Consider the following 18,161-nt stretch of genomic DNA (forward strand, 5'->3'; position numbering starts at 1 on the left):
CAACATGGTATATAAGTGTGCAGAACAAAAATGTACTTCCTCTACTTCTCTTACACCCACCTGTAACTAGGCAACGAGGAAAATGCTTTAGAAAATCAAGGTGTAATTTCGCTACTCCCGATCCACTCTTGAGCCAAATTGGTATAACGGACGAATTGGTTACAAAGACCAGAGCACAGATTAGATCACCGCAGACACGATGCGCTTTGCCCAGCCCTTTACGCCGCTGGGCTTGTTCTCGGCGGCGGCCTCCAGTCTCCGTTGCCTCCGTTCCTCTTCTGGCGCGTTGATGATCGCAAGCTGGTCCTCACGCATCCCCTCGTAGACGTCAATGTCCCGGATCTTGACGTACAGCGGGCGCTGCTCCGGGATCTTGAACCATGAATACGTCTTCCAGATGACGTACAGGAACAGAAGGAAGGGGCCTGCAAGGTAGTCCTGGAAGAAGGTCGTCGCGTTGAGGTTGGGCCCGCCCACAGGGTAGAGGGCGACGTAGAACTGGGCCGCCAGACAGATAAAGTTCATAACAGCGCAGACGTACGAGCCCCAAACACCGGCCGCAGCCCTGAAGGGGAGGTCCTCGATGCTGTGGCCCTGCAGCTTCCATGCGCGGCGGAAGCGGATGTGGGCAACGGCGATGCTGCCAAAGATGAAGAAGGACGAGAGACCGGACAGCGACAGCAGCCATGTGAAGATGTTGCCACCGCCCGACGTGTCCAGGTTGATAAAGGCCAGGCAGCCGAAGAGGAGCTGCAGCACGGTGACGACAAGGGGACGGCCCTTCTTGTCAACGTAGGCAAAGGTCTTGGGGCCCATGCCATGCTGAGCCAGGGCCTGGAAGGTGCGGGTAGAGCCAAAGGTGCAGGAGTTGGCAACGCTGAGCACGGAAATCAGGATGACAGCGTTGAAGATGGACGGAAGGGCCTTGATGCCGGCCAGCTGGATGGCAACGACAAAGGGCGAGTGACGGCTCTCGGCACCGGCAGCGCTCAGCAGCGGGGAGTCGGCAGGAACGATGAGGCCGATGAGGAAGAGGTTGACAATGTAGAAGATGCAGATACGCCAGACGACCTGCTTGGTGGCCTTGGGAATTTCCTTCTTCGGGTCCTCGGCCTCGGCAGCCGCAAGACCGGTCAGCTCGGTGCCGCTGAAGGAGAACGAAGCGGTGACGAAGACGCTGCAGAACCCCTGGAAACCGTGGATGAAAGCGCCAGGATGATGCCTAAATACGATTGTAAATTAGCACGTGATGGAGGCGAAAAAGATTCCCAAATTCTGTAGGAAACGTACCAGTACTTGGCACCGAGGTAGCCTCTGTTGTCGGTCGGCACACCACCGCAGTCGATGATGATTCCGAGGAGGATGAAGCCAGTGCAGGCGGCCACCTTCATGGCACTGAGAACGAACTCGACCTCGCCGTAGCCTTTGACTCCGAAAAACTGGATGACGGTAAGGGCGACGAGCAATGGAATGATCCAGGCGCAGTCATTCACGTTCTCCACATCTTTCCAGTAGTGGATAATCTACTTTAGCATTAGCTGGGGCCTAGCCAGTATTAGGGCCATTGCCATTCTTACATTGCAAGCGGCCGAGATCTCAAAGGGGAGAACGGTGAGCCAGCTGATGCCGTATTGCCACCCACAGGCAAATCCCCAAGAGGGGTCGATAAAGCGGCAAATGTACATTGTGAACGCGCCGTTGACGGGGTACAGCACCGACAGCTCAGCCAGGGCTTGCATCATCAGCCATCTACACAATTGTCTGTTAGAAGATCGTATCCATCGGCTGCGGGAGGGTGAATTCATACATCATGCCACCTGCAAACCCGTCTGGTTAGCATTTGTCTGCCACAGTAGAATTGGGGCTGTGTGGCCGCACTCACCAATGATAATAAAACCGACGAGCACCGAGCCGGGTCCTCCGGTTGCAAAGGCACTGGCTGTTGAGACGAAGAGACCTGCGCCGATCGCACCGCCACTAGGATGGAGTCAGCGTGAGCCGTTTTATGCATTCCGTGTGTTCCGTGCATTCCCATTGTACATACATGGCGATCATCTGCATGTGTCGTCCCTTGAGGTTGCGGTGCAGCTTGCCCGGCTCCTCCGTGTGGACATCGACAGTGCCGGCTTCGAGCGGGGGAGAAGCGCCGTAGGAGGCATTCTTCTCGCCCTTCTCCGTGAAGCTTCCTTCTCCGCTCATCGTGGCAGGTGGTGCAGGCAGCGTCGTCGCGATGGCGCCGCGTTGCGTGTGAAAGGGTCGGAAGAGAGGTGCGGACAGGGCAAACTCTCGACGTTGAGATCGAAGAAGCTGAAAAGGCGGATGAGAGAGGCACAGGAACAATGAACGCGTCCACGGTAGGGGGACCATGTGCATTATAACAGTACAGCAGCACCCGCGCATCCCTCGCCTTTGACAACCACTGGATACGGCTTATTGCCTCGATCCCCGCCGCCATGCTGCATTGGGTATAAAGATGGACAGATGTGGAAGCTTGAACGAAGATAAGAAAAGTAGTGCTATGCAGCGAAGGCCGCTAGACTGCGCTACTGGCAGTGGGCGAAAACAGGATGGTGTCGAGGTGGCAACAGTGGACGAAGATTGGACAGAGATAAGCTACCCCGGCAACGCCGAGAGGACGTAAGCCAGGGGATGTTGCACTCGGTGAGAAAAAACAGCCAATCCTGCCACGCCCCACTCCATTTGGGCCTGTGCTCCGTACGACGTAAAGCGCGCATCCACTAAAAGATGGTGTACGTACGCTGCCTTTTCCTACCTGGTGGTCTCGGTCCGGCACGCGACTTGGCTACGCTGCCCATCGCTTGGCCATCGGCTTGACTTCAGCCAGACGACCAGCCTGGCCAGACTGGCTGCGCTGCACGACAGCACCGTAGCTGCTGTTGGCTGCTCTAGCCCAGCTCCAGGCTGGTGAGGCTGATCGGGCTGATCGGCCAGGCCGAGGATCGTGTATCGTGCATGATGCTGTACTTTTCGCTGCAGCTGTCAATCGTCGCAGACGAGAGAGGCGCTGGCTGTTGGCTGCTGGCAACCACTACATCGCCGATCGTTTGACTGCTGATCGTCCTGTCAATCGTCTTGTCGCGCTCTTGTCAGACAGGGTGCTAATGAGTCGTCCCGACAGCATGGCAAGACGTATAACAGCAGACGGCCTGGCCAGGCCTCTGGGCTTTGCATGCCCACTGACATTAGCCTGCTGCCAGACAGCCCTGCATTGGCTTATGCCCTTGAGCCGCTCTTTGTCACCACACAATGGCACGCAGACCGTCGCTGGAATCTTGCGGTCTTTTTTTGCCGAAATGTTCCCGCAGCAAGCCGTGTCGGCCTATTGAGGAGTACTTCCAACGACCTCATGAGCCAATATCTGTCCCCGGGACTGCCTTGGCAGCGTTCCTCGTAGCTGACTGCTTCGCCGAGATCATGGTCATCCGCATCTCAATGACTCGTTCTGTCGCCCAGCCCGAGCACGCTTATCGCCGGCTGGACATTCCTTGCTGGCTATGGCTTCTTCACTGGCTGAGCCGCGCTGCGACCGCTAACGAGACGTGCATGACCGCGCTGTTGGGCCTCCACGTCCGAGCCAAGATTCGTCTGTCTGATCTTGCCACAGGCCCAGTACGAAAGAGGTTAATGGTGACGTGATTATCACAGAATCAGCCGACTCTCCTATTCTAGAAGCAATGATCTCGCATAAAGCTGTCTCGTACATCTTCCGTTATGTCGTCTGGGGTCTTTCGTCTGGGGTGGTCTGGCTTCTCTAGCGGCATCTAAAGCTGGAGATTGATTGTGCGAGAGCCGGACTTACGAAATAGGATTACGCAGATTTAGTGCGTGGGGGCCCTTGCTAAGCAGTCCGACAGGGTCCCACCGAGCCCACGATTGTCATAGCAGGCCTAGGCCTGTGATCGACTTGCTGTGATACAGTAGTCAAGTTTCGCCTCACAGGCGCAATCGACGTGGCGCAATCTTGCCTCCGCGGTAAAACTGTGGAATTCCGGACGACGGACCCCACTGTTACCTAAGACGTTGTTTAATGCGGCACCTGTACGATAAGGCTCGAATTGGCTGGCTAGTTCATTGTAATTTATGTTGGGTAATAGCGAATAAAATGCAAGTATTATTGTACGATTTACAACTACTTGACCCTGAGGCAATTCTACGGGTAGTTCCTTCTGTAGTCTAGTCTACCCGGCCGATGGTTGTTTAGACACAAGTTTGCTAAAGCCGCAGGTGAAATTCATCGTACAAGTGGATCTCCAGAAGCTCAGGCGGAGAGTACAAAGATCGTCACACATACTACTTGGGCTTTGACACTACCCATACTGGCGATTTTCCTCCTACCGGAAGCGGAGGAGAAGTGGCGCGACATGCTATGTAGATAGTGCGACAGAGCCATGCGTATACGGCATCAGCGTTTTTATTTTGTAGAGACGGTCGGAAGTTGCCTCGAACTCTTCCCAAGTGCCGTCCGCTCTACTCGTTTTACAAATTTATCACCGCCTTGCCGTGGCACAGGAACAACCATTCATAACAATATATGCCTCTCTCTCCTTTCGTAAGGAGACATGCCTTGGTCTTAGCTACTAGTCGGTTACCGTACAGGGGCTTTTGTTATAAATATTGGTCCCCTCAATTGAGTGAAACCGCAACAGTACCTCTTTATTTAGTGAAATGGCAGTCTGAACATTTAGTATGGCAGCAAGAAGGGCATGTGGCCGATGCCGGGCCAATCATATCCTGACATATGTGCTTTTCAGAGACAAGTGTTAGATATGAAATCTAGACACTGATAATGAAATGGGATGTAACGTGTCTGGGAAAACAAACTTACACATACACAAACCTGTCCACCGTATGACCCTAACCACCTGTACATGGGAAACATAGTGGAGCTCTAACAAAATGACATTAGCACTTGAATTTCTTGCACATCCTAGGTGAAATCTGATCACCTACCAATGGGGGGTCCTCTGTGGACACCATATTACTCGGACCGGGATCGGCGGGGGGCTGTTGCTGAGATGAAGTAAAGAATTGAGCTCTGCAAATTTGAACAATCTCTGCTTCCAGCTCGTTTCCTTTGTCGAATTGGCCTAGGCTTTTATATGCATCCGCTAGGTTGCTCATGCTGGCAAGCGTCTCCGGGTTGTCAAGTCCGAGTGTTGTCTTTTGATCCTTCACCTGCAGTAACAACGCCTTGACTTTGTCTTTCAACCGCGCCTCCTCTTCCTTCTTCCCTTCCAGCATCGATTGAAAAATAGGATCATTATCAATACTGGGGAAGAATTTCGAAGATGCAAAATCGTTAAGGTCCCAGCTAGCCACTTTTGAATCTTCAAAAGTTGGACTAAGCTCTTGGTGAGCATCTCCCATAAAATTGAAGTCATCCAGATTCTTCCGGGATGTCCAGTCCTCCTGATAGTCAGGTGATCCGAATCGAGATTTATCCTCGTCCTCGATCAAGTCTGTGATTATACTCCTCCTTTGTGGCTGTGGGACGTTACTACTACCGGTTGAGCTTCCATCGCCTGGCACCTCGCCTTGGTAGCTTGGAAGGGACATGAGAGCCAGAGACCTTAAGTGTCCAACTATGTGGGCCTCTAGATCATTCTCGGCCTTATCGCCACATAATGGGCAGGACGAAAACAATTTCGTCGGACAACGTGAGTTCAGATTCGCCAAAACCTGGAGCTGGGTGTCGCCAAGTTTAGTTTTGTGGACTTCGTGCATGTGACAGACATACTCTGCACGAGTCGAAAATGAATTGCGATGAGCAGAGCATCGCCAACTTCGACAGTGTTGACGCATATGGTCAAGCCATTCGATGCTATGGCGATATAGCTCATCTGAATGGTCACAGTTTTCGAACAGGCAAACGTATGGGTATAAGTCAATTTTGACGTGATTTCTTGAAAGATTAGTTAGAGTATATTGTACTTAGTTAAATGTACATTTGTATGCAGGTAAATCACTCACTGCCACTTTTTCTCGTCGAACACTTCTTCCATTGGTAGAGAGCAAAGACAATAAGGGCAAGCTACCCCTCCACTACTCTGTGGCCCTGCCTCTGAAGTCTTGTCCAGCTTTGCATCGTCGTACTTTCGCTTCGCACGAAAGTCAGGGTGTGATGGGAACTTCAGAGTCTCATGTTTGCCTAGGGCGATCGTCTGTCTTGATATGACAGATGCGTTTGATTTGGCCGTGTTAAACTTTTCAGGGTTTACAGTCGTTGCGCTGTATATATTAGAGGGTGCACTCGTTGTTGGCAGTTTACGGGTATCTTGCTGTACATTTCTTGTAGCTGCTGTCTGGGGAAATGAAAACTCGCTGCCTGTATTGGGCCTTGCTCTTTGTGACAGGGTAGCCATAGTCTCTTGTCGATGCCACCTGTATAGAACTCGTTTCCGCCGTATGATCATTGCCTCGGCGAGTCTTTGTCCAATGATGTCACTTATGTTGGGAAACCGATCGCGAATGTGGCGCAGGAAATAAAAGAGCACAAGTGAATCTACATCGTTCCCGTCATCATCCTTGATATGAAATGCTCTTGCTTTCATATCCTGACTTTCCTTCCCAGCTCTGCGAATTGTGTTCGATATCTTATTGAGATAGCCGATTTCCGTCCCAATATTCTTGAAAGCGTTTTCCAAAGATTCATCCAGGACACTTGATGCATAAATTTCCGAGGACTTGCTAAGAGTGGTTAGAAGTTTTGCGCCTGCACGACGTTAATTTTATATGTCCAAAGTTTACTCCGTACAGTTAGCATTGCTTATTGTGACCCACAAGTTTGAACACGATAATTTAGTGACTCCAGAAGACTGGTAACGGCACTCTGGACATCTGGGGCATACCGGAGCCGATGATCCATGGACGCTCGCCCAGGAGCAAAAACTCCGATGCTCGCGGTCCAGGTGGAGAACCTGGCATCTTGATCCTCTACCATGGATAGCTCCCGGGGGTATCTAAAGGCCGCTTGAAGAAGGCATCCCCGGAACGATTTCAAACACTCATTTCCAGATGCAGCGATGGTCGGCCGTTCCATCTTTAAAGCCGCACCTGTCTCCATCATGGCGGTTGTTGATCTGCGGCAAAGAGATGAGTATAGAACGGTCGGCCTTTCAAAGCTATATAGAGAGTCAGGTTCCCAGGTTCTTACCGCCGTGGTGGGAATACCGATGAAATCTACGTAGGAGATTGCACTTTGTTCGTGGACTGCAGTCAGACATGGCGATTTCGGGCACCACACGTGTCTTCAGACCCCTCCTTAGCACCCCGCACTCCGGCAATATATGCACAGTACGGAGTACATATCAGCAGTATACGGAGTATCTGGTACGAGTACAACACTTACGGTGTTATCAGCACTGTACCCTTTACCTGGTTTTCTCTGCTGATAAGAATTGATGTCCGGCAGCAGCCCAACACAACCTCAGCCATATAGTCCTGAGCTTAGAGAACAATCAAACGAGCAACCTGTACCAGTGGAGATTAAAAAAACAATTCTATGGATTCGTCTGCGCTTTGGGCATCTTTCAGATGGGTCTACAAAGCGACAGTGAGGTCTGGCGAGACGGCTATCAAAACAAGCGGACGGGAAGGCCGACTTACTCTTCAAAACGGCCGAAAACAATCTGGAATATGGTCGAAATAGTTCGAAATAACGAGATGGATGAGGGAAAAAAAAATATTCTACAGCCATGTCGGGGTTTATTGCCTCGGCATCCGAAACCGCGCAAGTCCCGCAAGCCAGACTTCATCTCCACTCGATGAAGAAGAAATAAAGATGGGCTCTCCGCGTTCTCGGCTCTCTTCTAATGGAGACTGGAATACCAAATGAGCAGGCTTTGGACGTCACTCTTGAATCTCGCCTGAGGGTGCTCAATCGCGACTGGAACGAAACAAGGAATCCACACAACGACACGTTTCAGCTCAAATTGATCAGTCAAAGGATGAAGCGAGAGGTGTCTGAGGATCAACAGACTGAAATCGGAAAAGCAATTGGGCGTGTATTTGACGCTTTAGGAATGGAAATCGCCCGAAAAAGATATCAAGGAACCTGTGTCAAATCGCAATTCACATGATGAAGGAGAACCACCACACGACGTTTGGAAGGCGGCTAAGCTTGCTTTTGATGCACTAGTAAAGTGCAAGGGATGCTCTTGTCATTGCAATCAAGAGTTTGGGGCCAAGATAGAACTTGGAACTTACAGAACGTCTAAGGTATCTCAGCTTCAGCCCCAAGCCAAAAGACTTCGTGGCCATGACACCCCAGCAGAGGGGCATACTTTCGAAATTTTTCTGTCCATGGAGCAAAGCTGGCACCACTTTCGAGTACAAACTTCCATAAAAAGATTTGTCCGGTTTGACAACACCGACGACGTGCCAAGCAATCGGCCTGACGGTACTTGCAAATCTAAAAAAGTAGACAAACTCTGTTTACCACTCTCTAGATCGAGAGATACGAGATGTCTCCTTTGGAAGCTCACTAATGGCCATCTATTCCACCACGATATCACAAGAAGTCACTTTCGGCTCAAAAAGACAGCCAAACTTATCTCCTTGGCTGATTACCTTGAAACCCGACCTGAGGTTTTCACAGAGAAGGTGAAACGTATCCTTTCACTCATCCTAAGCTACGCAGTGTTCCATCTTAATGACACTCGGTGGCTCCAACCAGGATGGGGCTCGGCGGATGTCCAATTCTATGGAAAAGGCTTTGGTAAAGGTTCTTGCGAGACCTCTTTGCGGCCATTTATTCGGACCCAACTACCAGAGCCAAGCCTTGCTGGAGCAACACCCGAGTTGCAAGCCGAAGATGATGGATATGATGCGGAAGATGCAAAACATTGCTGTCCAGCTCTAGTTGCTTTGGCAATAGTCTTGATGGAGGTGCAATTTGCTAGGCCGTTTAAAAGCATCTCCAAAATGCACAGAGTACCGCTTATCGAGACTTACGACGGACGAATAACATTTCTAGATGCTTGCCAGGTGTTCAATGGTACCGGAGAGGAAATGGCCGGCAATGGGCTGCGCTCCGAGATCCCTGATAACTCTCCTCTAATCTGTGCTATCGACAACTGCCTGAATAGCTCGCTTTGGGAAGACAGCGAAGGCGCCGCCCTCGACAATGTAACCCTCAGAGGAAGTGTGTATCAATACGTTGTTCAACCCTTGGAGGAACATCTGACTATGGGATTCAGTCATATACCTTTGGATGATGTCGATAAGTCTGCAGAAAGTCTGGACCTGGATAATTGGTGTCAGGATATGGCCAGCTACGAGTCGACAGGTCATGCTACTATGTTGTCTGTTGAACCATATCACAATCCTCCACCGCCACCAAATATGCATTCTGCAGGTGCATATCAGATGCAGGATCTATATCATATTCCGAGTACTGTGCACGGTTACAAAGAATCTCAATTCTTCGACGACGAGAATTCTAGCGGAGGTGTATCTGATACTCAGTGAGCTTTTTTCTAATTTAGCACTCCAGTCCCCGGGATAATGCCATTGCTTACTTCAGATTTCACAGTACTGAGAAATACCGGAAATGGAAAACAGAATACCGAGAGGTCTATAAACAGTTCATCACAAAATACCTCTCAGATCTTACAATCGCCTCCTTTCATACAACCTGTAAAACCTGTAAAGGTGGCCATCTTGGATACGGGTATCGATCGAGGTCACTACTATATCGAAGCTCATGAAGAAAACCTCAAAGGAAGGTTCAACTGCTACAACGAGGCACAGAAGAGAAATGTTCAAGATCGAAACGGACATGGCACCTTCACTACGAGTCTAGTGCTCGCCTATGCTCAGGACGCCGAGATTTACATTGTAAAAGTCGCGGACAGGGAGAATACAAGACCCGATGCCAAGATCGTTGCAAATGTAAGTGGCTGTTGTTCCTGATATCTCCAAGTCGCTTTCACGAGCTGAAACACAAAGGCTATCAGCCATGCAGTTGATGAATGGGGAGTGGACATCATATCCATGTCATTCGGGTGGCCCTCTTCAAATTTTGAAGGGCACAGTGTCCTCGAAGCTGCCATTGATAAGGCATACGGCAAAAAGGTCCTCATGTTTGCCGCCGCCTCTAATAGTGGTGGCCGGCTTGGTCGAGCGTATCCTGCCAGCAGTACGCATGTCATTTGCGTCCATTCGACCAACACGAATGGGACTAGGTCTGATTTTAGTCCTACTGCTGCGCCCAATGCCATTAGCATTGCGACAATCGGCGAATCGGTTGAGTCGGCGTGGCCGGTGTTACTTTGCGGCAAGGATGAATCAAACCCAAAAGTTTGTTCAGTCCCGGTCTGGGACATCATATGCGACACCCATTCTTGCGGGCATCGCGGCGTTTCTATTGCATTACGCACGATTGCATCTGGACAAAGAATCAGCAGACAGACTGAAACGAAAGGACGGAATGGAAGCTCTACTGAAGAGGTGTGCAGAGAGGGACCCAATTACTCGCCGAGGGACGGGTATCTATTCGTCGAGCTAAGCTTGAACAGCCACAACCTGTTTGGAAACAGCTTGGAGGAAGTGAACTATGAAATTAAGAAAGCGTTGAAGACGTAGATATTGTGTTACAAAGACTATATCTAATGAAAGAGGAAATCATATATGAGTGTCATTGAAGCCAATCCACATGTTGTCATCTCATATTTCACTACGTGCTAGTCATCATCAGTTCTACGCAATATCGCACAAAGTACCGTGTCTTCATCCTCTTTCAAATCCTCCGCGTCAAATCTTTCAGTTTCTGCATCTGGGTCCTCGACCTTTAAGATACGCAACTCAGGACCGCTGACCTCGGCCTCTTCCTCGATACCGAGCATAGCGCCCTTATGATACTCGTCCTCGCTTGCCACCTGCTCTGTAGCCTTGTGGACGAACACCTTGCTCACGCGAAACGCAAACACAAAGTCACTGCCTCCCGTCCATTTCATGCTGGTCTTATTTTCCATCCTGCCCTCGATTCCTGGGCCACCACCTATCGATATAGTGCTGCCGCTGGCTACCGTGCTGTCCACTTCGGCAGCGAGAATGGCCCCGACGGTGCGAGACTTGAGAGTATTGGCTTGGGCACCAGTGACGACTTTACGTCCGGTGATTATGTAGAGAGGCTTGCGGTATCTGGACATCTGTAGGAAGCGGCGAGCATTTTCGTTTTCGACGCATTTTTGGAGATATGCCGGTGTTGGGATAAATTGTGTGGTTTCGATGGTCTTGAAGGAGAATGTTGCCATGGTACTATAATTCTTAGCGAGGCATTCATGCCGTCTTCAACCCAAACAAATTCCAAAATGCGATATTGCGTGCAGTGCCTGAGAGACAAAGGGCTTGCCTACCTCGCGTCAACTTCGGCGCTGGCATTGACACCAAAGCCCAAGATACTTAAGAACTTGGTCAAGACAGAGAATTTTCCGCCCTTCAGCTTTTCTTCGGTATATACAACGTCTTTTTTTTGTGTCGAGAATACGTCGGAATCATCTGGTGGGGGAGCACGGTACATAGCGCGTTCAGGTCGCTTTACTGACGTGATAACGTTGCCCAGCTTGATGGGACCGTCCGGAGGGAAGTCCCATGTCGGTGCATAGAAGTAAAAGTATTGACGATTAGCCATGGCCGCTGCTGTGACACTATGCCATGCATGTTGGAGCAAAGAGGCGAAACTCTGCCTTGCCAGAGCGGTCACATCAACTTGGGCATAACTCACGTGCATCTATGCCGCCTTGCTTACTCGTTTGATTATATCACAGGCAATATTACAGGCAACGACAGAAAGTGGTTAACGAATTAGAATACATAACTGGTTGTAGGTGGGTATAAGTGTGGCTAGGTTAGCCTTATCATTGTGGGGTCTACGGAGTACTCTGTTCTTACACGTATAAAGGCGAATCAGCATGTGAATAATCTAACTTATTAAAGCGCTGAGCTTCTGTCAAATCCATTTGTTCTGCGTGTCTCCGTCGAGTCTCGTGCTGTAGTCATAGTTTCTTTGACACCGTGATTTTGCCTTCCTGCCCTTTGTTTCGATAAAATGATCTGCTAGCTATTTGAAGGGATTTCCCTAGCTCTTTTAATGTTTCCTAGTGCGCTTGGCTCTGGGATGAGAACCACTGCACGCAAATTGGGGCTTATTCTTATCAACGGGAGAGTGGGCCTCCTTTGTCAGAAATCCACATTATGACAGACCAGCGCGAACTAAACGTATTTAGAAGAATTACCCAAAGAAGCAATTCTGGCTTACAGCTTCGGCGGAAGATCGGCAAGCGTCTCGGCGTCCGTTATCGAAACAGCCACAAGCGTTAGTCGATCATTGAGCAGACACGACAAAATATGTGCAGAATAGTTGTATGGTGGCGATTTGTACACTTTATATGGATTATTCTATTCTAGATGCTCTATTTTGATACCTTGCTGTCTCTCTCCTTGCACAGATCTGTGTAGAAGTCCAGGCCAGCCTCTTTCCTAATCGTGCCGTACATGGAGCTGCTGTCCAGTGCCCGATCCGGGAGTAGTGCCCGGGCCTGCTCCATATGCTTGAGGGCGACCTCGCTGACCTCGAGCCTGGTGCCGGCCGTCTTGGCGCAATTGAGGGCGTGGCGCGCATCCTTCATGGACAGCTCGACGTCGAAGCCGGCCTTTCCGCCTGGCTCCGGCGCATAGATGCCGGTCGTGAGCCGCTTGGAGTAGCTCTCGAGCACGGGGCCAAACATGTCGGCGACCATGGTCTCGAAGATGGCGCTGCCGAGGCCGACCTTCTCGGCAAAGACGTGGGCTTCGGACAGGACCTCCATGAAGGACACCACGCAGATGTTGCCCGCGATCTTGAGCATGCTGGACTTGGAGACATCCTCGCCCATGTCGATGACGGAGCGGCCCATAATGTCCTTGATGTACGGACTGGTCTTCTTGGTTGCCTCGGCTGGGCCGGCAACGACAAAGATGAGCTTTCCGGCTGCAGCCATAGGAGCGGCTCCAAAGACAGGTGCTGTGTCTTTGTCAGGGAGTTGAACTACTGAAAACGATACTCAGATGGCTTTTGCCAATGACTTACAGGCAACAAACAGGCCACCGGCTTCGGTGATCTTCTTCGAGACAGCGACTGAAGTGTCCGGGTGGACCGTCGAGCAATCGATGTAGATCTTTCCCTTGACTCCAACTGCAATGATCGCGTCGGCGACCTCGTTAAGCACCTGGTCGTTGCTTACCTAGACAGGGATGAGAACATGGTTCGGTATTATGGCTGAAAGACATGAAACACGTACACAAGAGAAGATAATGCTCGACTTAGTGGTCACCTCAGCGACCGTCTCGACGGGAATGGCACCGAGAGCCTGCAGATCCTTCCCCCGAGACAGTGTCCGGTTGGTGTAGATCAAGCTTGGTGCACCCGTAGAGGAGAGATGCTTCTGCAGGTTCATGGACATGCCAATGCCCATGGACCCTAGGCCAATCCAGCCGAGTTGCTCAGATGACGACATGGTGATTTTGGTAACGGGTCAGAAGCTCGCGAGATCGTGAGATTATTAAAAAACAAGGGCAAACGGCGGCTGAAAATTGAGATCGCTTGTCGCATCGATCTTTATATTGTCATTTCTTGGGAAAGCTGTCTTGTATGCCGATACCGGTAGCTCCCAGCGCATTTGCTGCTAGCACGCGGCGCTTTGCTACAAATAGAGTAATCCTACCCGGAGCATAAGGTTATCTATGGGGACTGGCCACGCTAACAGTAGTGTTACGTACTCGTCTTCAGCGAGATCAAAAAAGCAGGGAAAGTGCACAATGTTTTTGTTCTACTTCTTAAATGATTCTGGCATTGACAATTCCTCCGTTATGAATGGCCAAAAGGGGTATTGCCGTTCAATAGTCCGTATACTATTCTTGATACTAAGAGTATGCATGCACGTGAGTCCCACAGGCACCGATGCGGGTTTCACCAAAGGCCTGATTTCACCCAGTTGGTCCGTCGACAACTAAATGGTGATACTCGGCTACCAGTAGCACGTGTCACATATAGTTCGAGCTCTGACTGCATCTTGCCAATACACTGAATTGCAAAAAAAAAAAGCCCTTGTCATATCCAAAGTATTCAGTCCTTGTCTTTTTGACCTATGTGCCCTTAATTTTGCTTACATAATCATGTTGCTCGTCCGCGTTCACGTCAGTAAATGTAAATCCGCCAGCTCGCTGGAAAATTATCCTTATAGCCCGTGCGCATATAAAGCGTTACAGTGTTACCATTGACCAGCCAGTCGCCGACGTTCCATGTGAGGTGCAGACCATACGGTAGCCATACAGCAGGTTTGTCCCGACACCGACATTAGGGAACTGTAGTTGTTCAGGGTGATGTTGCAAGTCGAGTACTATACGGGTGCTGACGCCGGACCGAGCGAGAGCACAATCCTACCGGGTGTGCCCAAAATGGCCAATTTGGCAATGCTGACGGCAGGCAACTGGCAGTATAACAGATGCTTAATAAAAAATAACGAGTTTTTTTTGCTTTAGCTAACAGGTGCAGGGAGTATTTACGTCAGATATATGACAGTTTCCAAATAGTGATTGTATAGAACTGAAAATTGGAAGATAGAGATACGAAGTAGAGTTAGAGTAGAGAAGAAACGATACTGACAAATAGTTTTCATGCTATCCTACACAATCGGGCTTTTCGTATCATTTATTACTGAATGAAGCTCTTGATGCCTAAAAAAGGAGCTCTAGGACCTGAAGAGACTCGGAAGAAGTGCCAACCACGCTTGTCCCCTACATCGGCCAAAACGATTACCCCCGGAAGAGACGCTCGCGCTGGCGTTGTCAGTAATCTTGCAGCCCTACAAATAGCACGTCGACAAGACTCACCTTCATCGCACACGAACACACTACTGTCACGGCGCCGGCGGTCACGACCAATATATACGTCCGGCTCATAGCATCAATAATAACCTGCAGCACCTTTGCCGACTGGACGGCATCCAAGGCGTCCAGCAACGAGCTGCTTGTGCCGGCAATCAGATCACGAATCGCACTCGACGGCTGGTCGGGGAAGAGGGACGTCAGATTGGCCAAGGCCACGTTCTGGAAGATGGTGCCGGAAACGGCCAGCGAGAGGGCGATGCCGAGGTACTGGGCAAATGATATAAAGCCGGCTGCGTCGGCCACGCGATTAGCGGCCACCATGGCCTGGGCCACGGCATAGGACGCCTGGATGTAGAGGCCAGCACCGGAACCCGTGATGGCCATGTAGCCGTAGACGCGCGAGGACGAGGTCGAGCGGTTGACTGTGTACAAAAGCGCGCCACCAGTCAAAATAAGGCAGCCGCCAAGCAGGAACCAGAGCATGTAGTAGCCAGACTTGGTCATGAAGGCGCCGCTGAGCAGGCCGCAGAAGACCATGACGCAGATGAAGGGCAGCAGTCGGACGCCGGCATCCAGAGCTCCATCACCGCGGACAAACTGGAAGAAGAGCGGGATGAAGTAGGTCGGGACAAAGACGCAGGTGGCGGCGGAGGCCATGCAGATGAAGAGCAGGTACATGTCGTACATGTGCAGGAAGTCGCAAGGGGAAGAGGCGATCTTCCTTGGTCGTGAAGAGGGCCAGCTTCTGCTGCGCGCAGAAGGCGAGGAAGACGACGCCGGAAATGACCCAGAGGGCAATTTCCTGGCCGCTGCTCCAGGCGTAGACGGTGCCGCCAAAGTTGATGACCATGATGAAAGGCGTGAGGAAGCCGACGTTGAGGACGGTGCCGACGTAATCGACGTGGCGAATTCGAGAAGCCAGCGGAACACCCCGCTGGAGGTCACTGTTGGGGAGGAGGAGGAGGAAGGCCGGTGCAAAGAGGCCGCCGATGCAGACTGTTTGATGTCAAGTAAGCTAGGGCTATAGTGGACAGCAGACAAGCAGACAAGCAGACTGAAGCATTCACGGTTGATGTAGAACGACCAGCGCCACGTCGTGTGCACATTCTCGGCAAAGGCGCCGCCGACAATTGGGCCCCGCACCGTGCCGGCGCCCCAGGTGAAGCCGGTCGAGGCCATATAGATGGGGCGCTCCCGCAGCGACGTCGTCAGCGATAGCAACGACAGGCAGCCAACATACATGCCAGCACCGCCAACGCCGGCGAGCACACGGCCTCCGATCATGGCGTTCATTGTCGGCGCGGCACCGCACACGGCACTGCCAACCTCGAAGATGAGCGTGGCCAGGACGTAGGACCACTTGACGCTGAAGATGCCCATGATCTTGCCCCAGACGATGATGGTGGCGAGCGAGCCCAGCACAAAGGCCACGCCCAGCCAGCCGAGCTTCTCGAAGCTGCCGAGGCTCTCGACGATCGCCAGCTAGATCTCAGCCACGATGCTGTTGTCGAGCGAGAAGAGAAAGGTGGACGCCATCATGGTGGTGACGATGATGATCCACTAGCCTGTCAGAGTTGCAACAAAGTGGCAGACGAATACGGGAAAGACAGAGACGCACAATGGGCTTGGATACGTATGCCTGCACATCCACGACTGGCCGGTCGTTTAGGCCCTCCTCTTGGACCACCGCGGGCACATCGGCCTGATACATCTCGGAGTCGGTCGCGCCGTCAACGATCGAAGTGACCGCGTCGGGCGGAGTCCGAGCCGGCGCCGGATTTTTTTTCGAAGAACATCTTGGAGGGGCAGTACGGGGGACGATGCAGAGAAATGGTGATAACCAAGAAAAGAACGAACGGATAAGGAGGAGGAAGAGAACGGCGAGGAGAGAATAAAAAGAGTCAAGAACCAAACGACGAGCAAGTTTCGAAGCGACCAAAGACTAGCAATATGCCAAGCTTGGACCCGGTCAGAAAGTACATCGTCAAGTTCCTTGAACTATACCGCATGCTATGCACAGACAGCTTCCCCAAACAACTCGACAGGCAGCAAAAACAACTTCGCACGACATACGCGTCTTCTCCTTCTTCGTCGCTAGGCAGCTATGAAATTGGCCATGGCCAAGATGTCACGGAAAAGATTCAGAGGACTGCACCGGACCTGGAAAGGTGACAGCCGCTGCTGACAGCTCTCCAGCGACAGAGCTTGGGGCCAAAAGGGATCATACGGCCGAGACGACGGAGTGGAGACGGAATGGCATGAGACCCGGCTGCGCTAAAGCAGGTGCTGCCATCATGGGTCAGCAAGGTGTGGGGCCTATGGGGAAGGCAGATAACACTAAACCAGAACGGGAGGAACGCCGTCTGAGCTTAATCCATCGCCAAAGTGGAACGTAGCTCTGGACTACGCTGCGCCTGCACGAGGAAATGCACCCTTTCATGTCGGTTTTTGTACAATGGCCGGGCGTGAGGCCGTTTTCTGAAATTAGCAATGACTGCTGCTTATCGATGGGAGGAGGAAGATGCAAATCGAGAGGCCGTCAGGATGTAGACGTAGACTGCAGGAGAAGTATGGATTTCTTCAGCCCCTCCATTCTGTGTAGTTATTTGAGCGATAGAAGCAGCCCCTGACCAGATACTTTTATTCATTGTGGCGTCCATCAGCCGACTCTTTTGGCTCTGCCTGTCTGCCGCTCCTGTCGTATCTTTTTCTTTCTTGCTGGCCTTGCCGCCGTAGGCATCAGAGGCAAGACTTCCAGCTGGAGCCAATCTCTGCCAATGGATTGAGGAGCTGCAGCTCATCATTGAGCGCGTGCTTTACGCTCGCTCTTATTCAACTTTCCGCTGCTCGAAAAGTTCCTCTAACTCTTCACCTGGCGCAGGTACGCCTATGCATAGGAATTACTGTGGGATCTAATGGCCTGCATGGGTAAATTCTGGGAATAAATAGATACATCAGACTGAGTCTATTCTTGACTAACGTACGCATCAGCACACCTGTCACCACCTGTCATGCTTCCAATCTCGTTATACCGGCTACGCACAACGTTCAGCCATCCCCTGTCATGACACTCCAAATTCTGATCACGCTGACAGCTCCTGCAGGCATTTCGTAAAATTTATTATATTGAGGCTTTGTGCAGATGCAGATGTAAGCATACGGGCTCTCCGCACTCCAAATATATACGGCTGCTCAAAAGTGGGTCAAAATAACTTCGAACTCGTACGGAGTACTCCGTAATCTGTTCGGCAAATATAAGAAAGGATGTAAAG

At 51.1% G+C, this 18,161-nt stretch overlaps 5 protein-coding genes across 5 annotated transcripts; 1 reads left to right on the forward strand and 4 right to left on the reverse strand.

Moving 5' to 3' along the window:
* Positions 1 to 180: 180 nt before the first annotated feature.
* Positions 181 to 5,577, reverse strand: CMQ_2594 (amino acid permease; the record flags this gene model as incomplete). Its single annotated transcript, XM_014316672.1, has 7 exons — positions 181 to 1,222; positions 1,291 to 1,523; positions 1,578 to 1,749; positions 1,808 to 1,817; positions 1,883 to 1,977; positions 2,045 to 2,307; positions 4,972 to 5,577. 7 exons carry the CDS (start codon positions 5,575 to 5,577, stop codon positions 181 to 183), a joined length of 2,421 nt encoding a protein of 806 aa, XP_014172147.1.
* A 3,366-nt stretch (positions 5,578 to 8,943) lies between these two features.
* Positions 8,944 to 10,605, forward strand: CMQ_2951 (peptidase s8 and s53 subtilisin kexin sedolisin; the record flags this gene model as incomplete). Its single annotated transcript, XM_014317029.1, has 3 exons — positions 8,944 to 9,147; positions 9,673 to 9,912; positions 9,970 to 10,605. The coding sequence occupies 3 exons, from the start codon at positions 8,944 to 8,946 to the stop codon at positions 10,603 to 10,605; spliced, it is 1,080 nt and encodes a 359-aa protein (XP_014172504.1).
* Positions 10,606 to 10,703: 98 nt separating this feature from the next.
* On the reverse strand, positions 10,704 to 11,653 carry CMQ_3173 (uncharacterized protein; the record flags this gene model as incomplete). The annotated part of the gene is made up of 2 exons (XM_014317251.1): positions 10,704 to 11,280; positions 11,379 to 11,653. The coding sequence occupies 2 exons, from the start codon at positions 11,651 to 11,653 to the stop codon at positions 10,704 to 10,706; spliced, it is 852 nt and encodes a 283-aa protein (XP_014172726.1).
* Positions 11,654 to 12,434: 781 nt separating this feature from the next.
* Positions 12,435 to 13,517, reverse strand: CMQ_3041 (6-phosphogluconate dehydrogenase family protein; the record flags this gene model as incomplete). Its single annotated transcript, XM_014317119.1, has 3 exons — positions 12,435 to 13,024; positions 13,091 to 13,244; positions 13,302 to 13,517. The coding sequence occupies 3 exons, from the start codon at positions 13,515 to 13,517 to the stop codon at positions 12,435 to 12,437; spliced, it is 960 nt and encodes a 319-aa protein (XP_014172594.1).
* A 1,297-nt stretch (positions 13,518 to 14,814) lies between these two features.
* On the reverse strand, positions 14,815 to 17,185 carry CMQ_2900 (major facilitator superfamily transporter; the record flags this gene model as incomplete). Its single annotated transcript, XM_014316978.1, has 7 exons — positions 14,815 to 14,838; positions 14,893 to 15,486; positions 15,575 to 15,885; positions 15,957 to 16,371; positions 16,508 to 16,685; positions 16,963 to 16,991; positions 17,117 to 17,185. 7 exons carry the CDS (start codon positions 17,183 to 17,185, stop codon positions 14,815 to 14,817), a joined length of 1,620 nt encoding a protein of 539 aa, XP_014172453.1.
* Positions 17,186 to 18,161: the final 976 nt, after the last annotated feature.

The sequence above is a fragment of the Grosmannia clavigera genome (genome assembly GCF_000143105.1).
Source record: "Grosmannia clavigera kw1407 unplaced genomic scaffold GCSC_144, whole genome shotgun sequence".
In the NCBI taxonomy this organism is placed as follows: domain Eukaryota; kingdom Fungi; phylum Ascomycota; class Sordariomycetes; order Ophiostomatales; family Ophiostomataceae; genus Leptographium; species Leptographium clavigerum.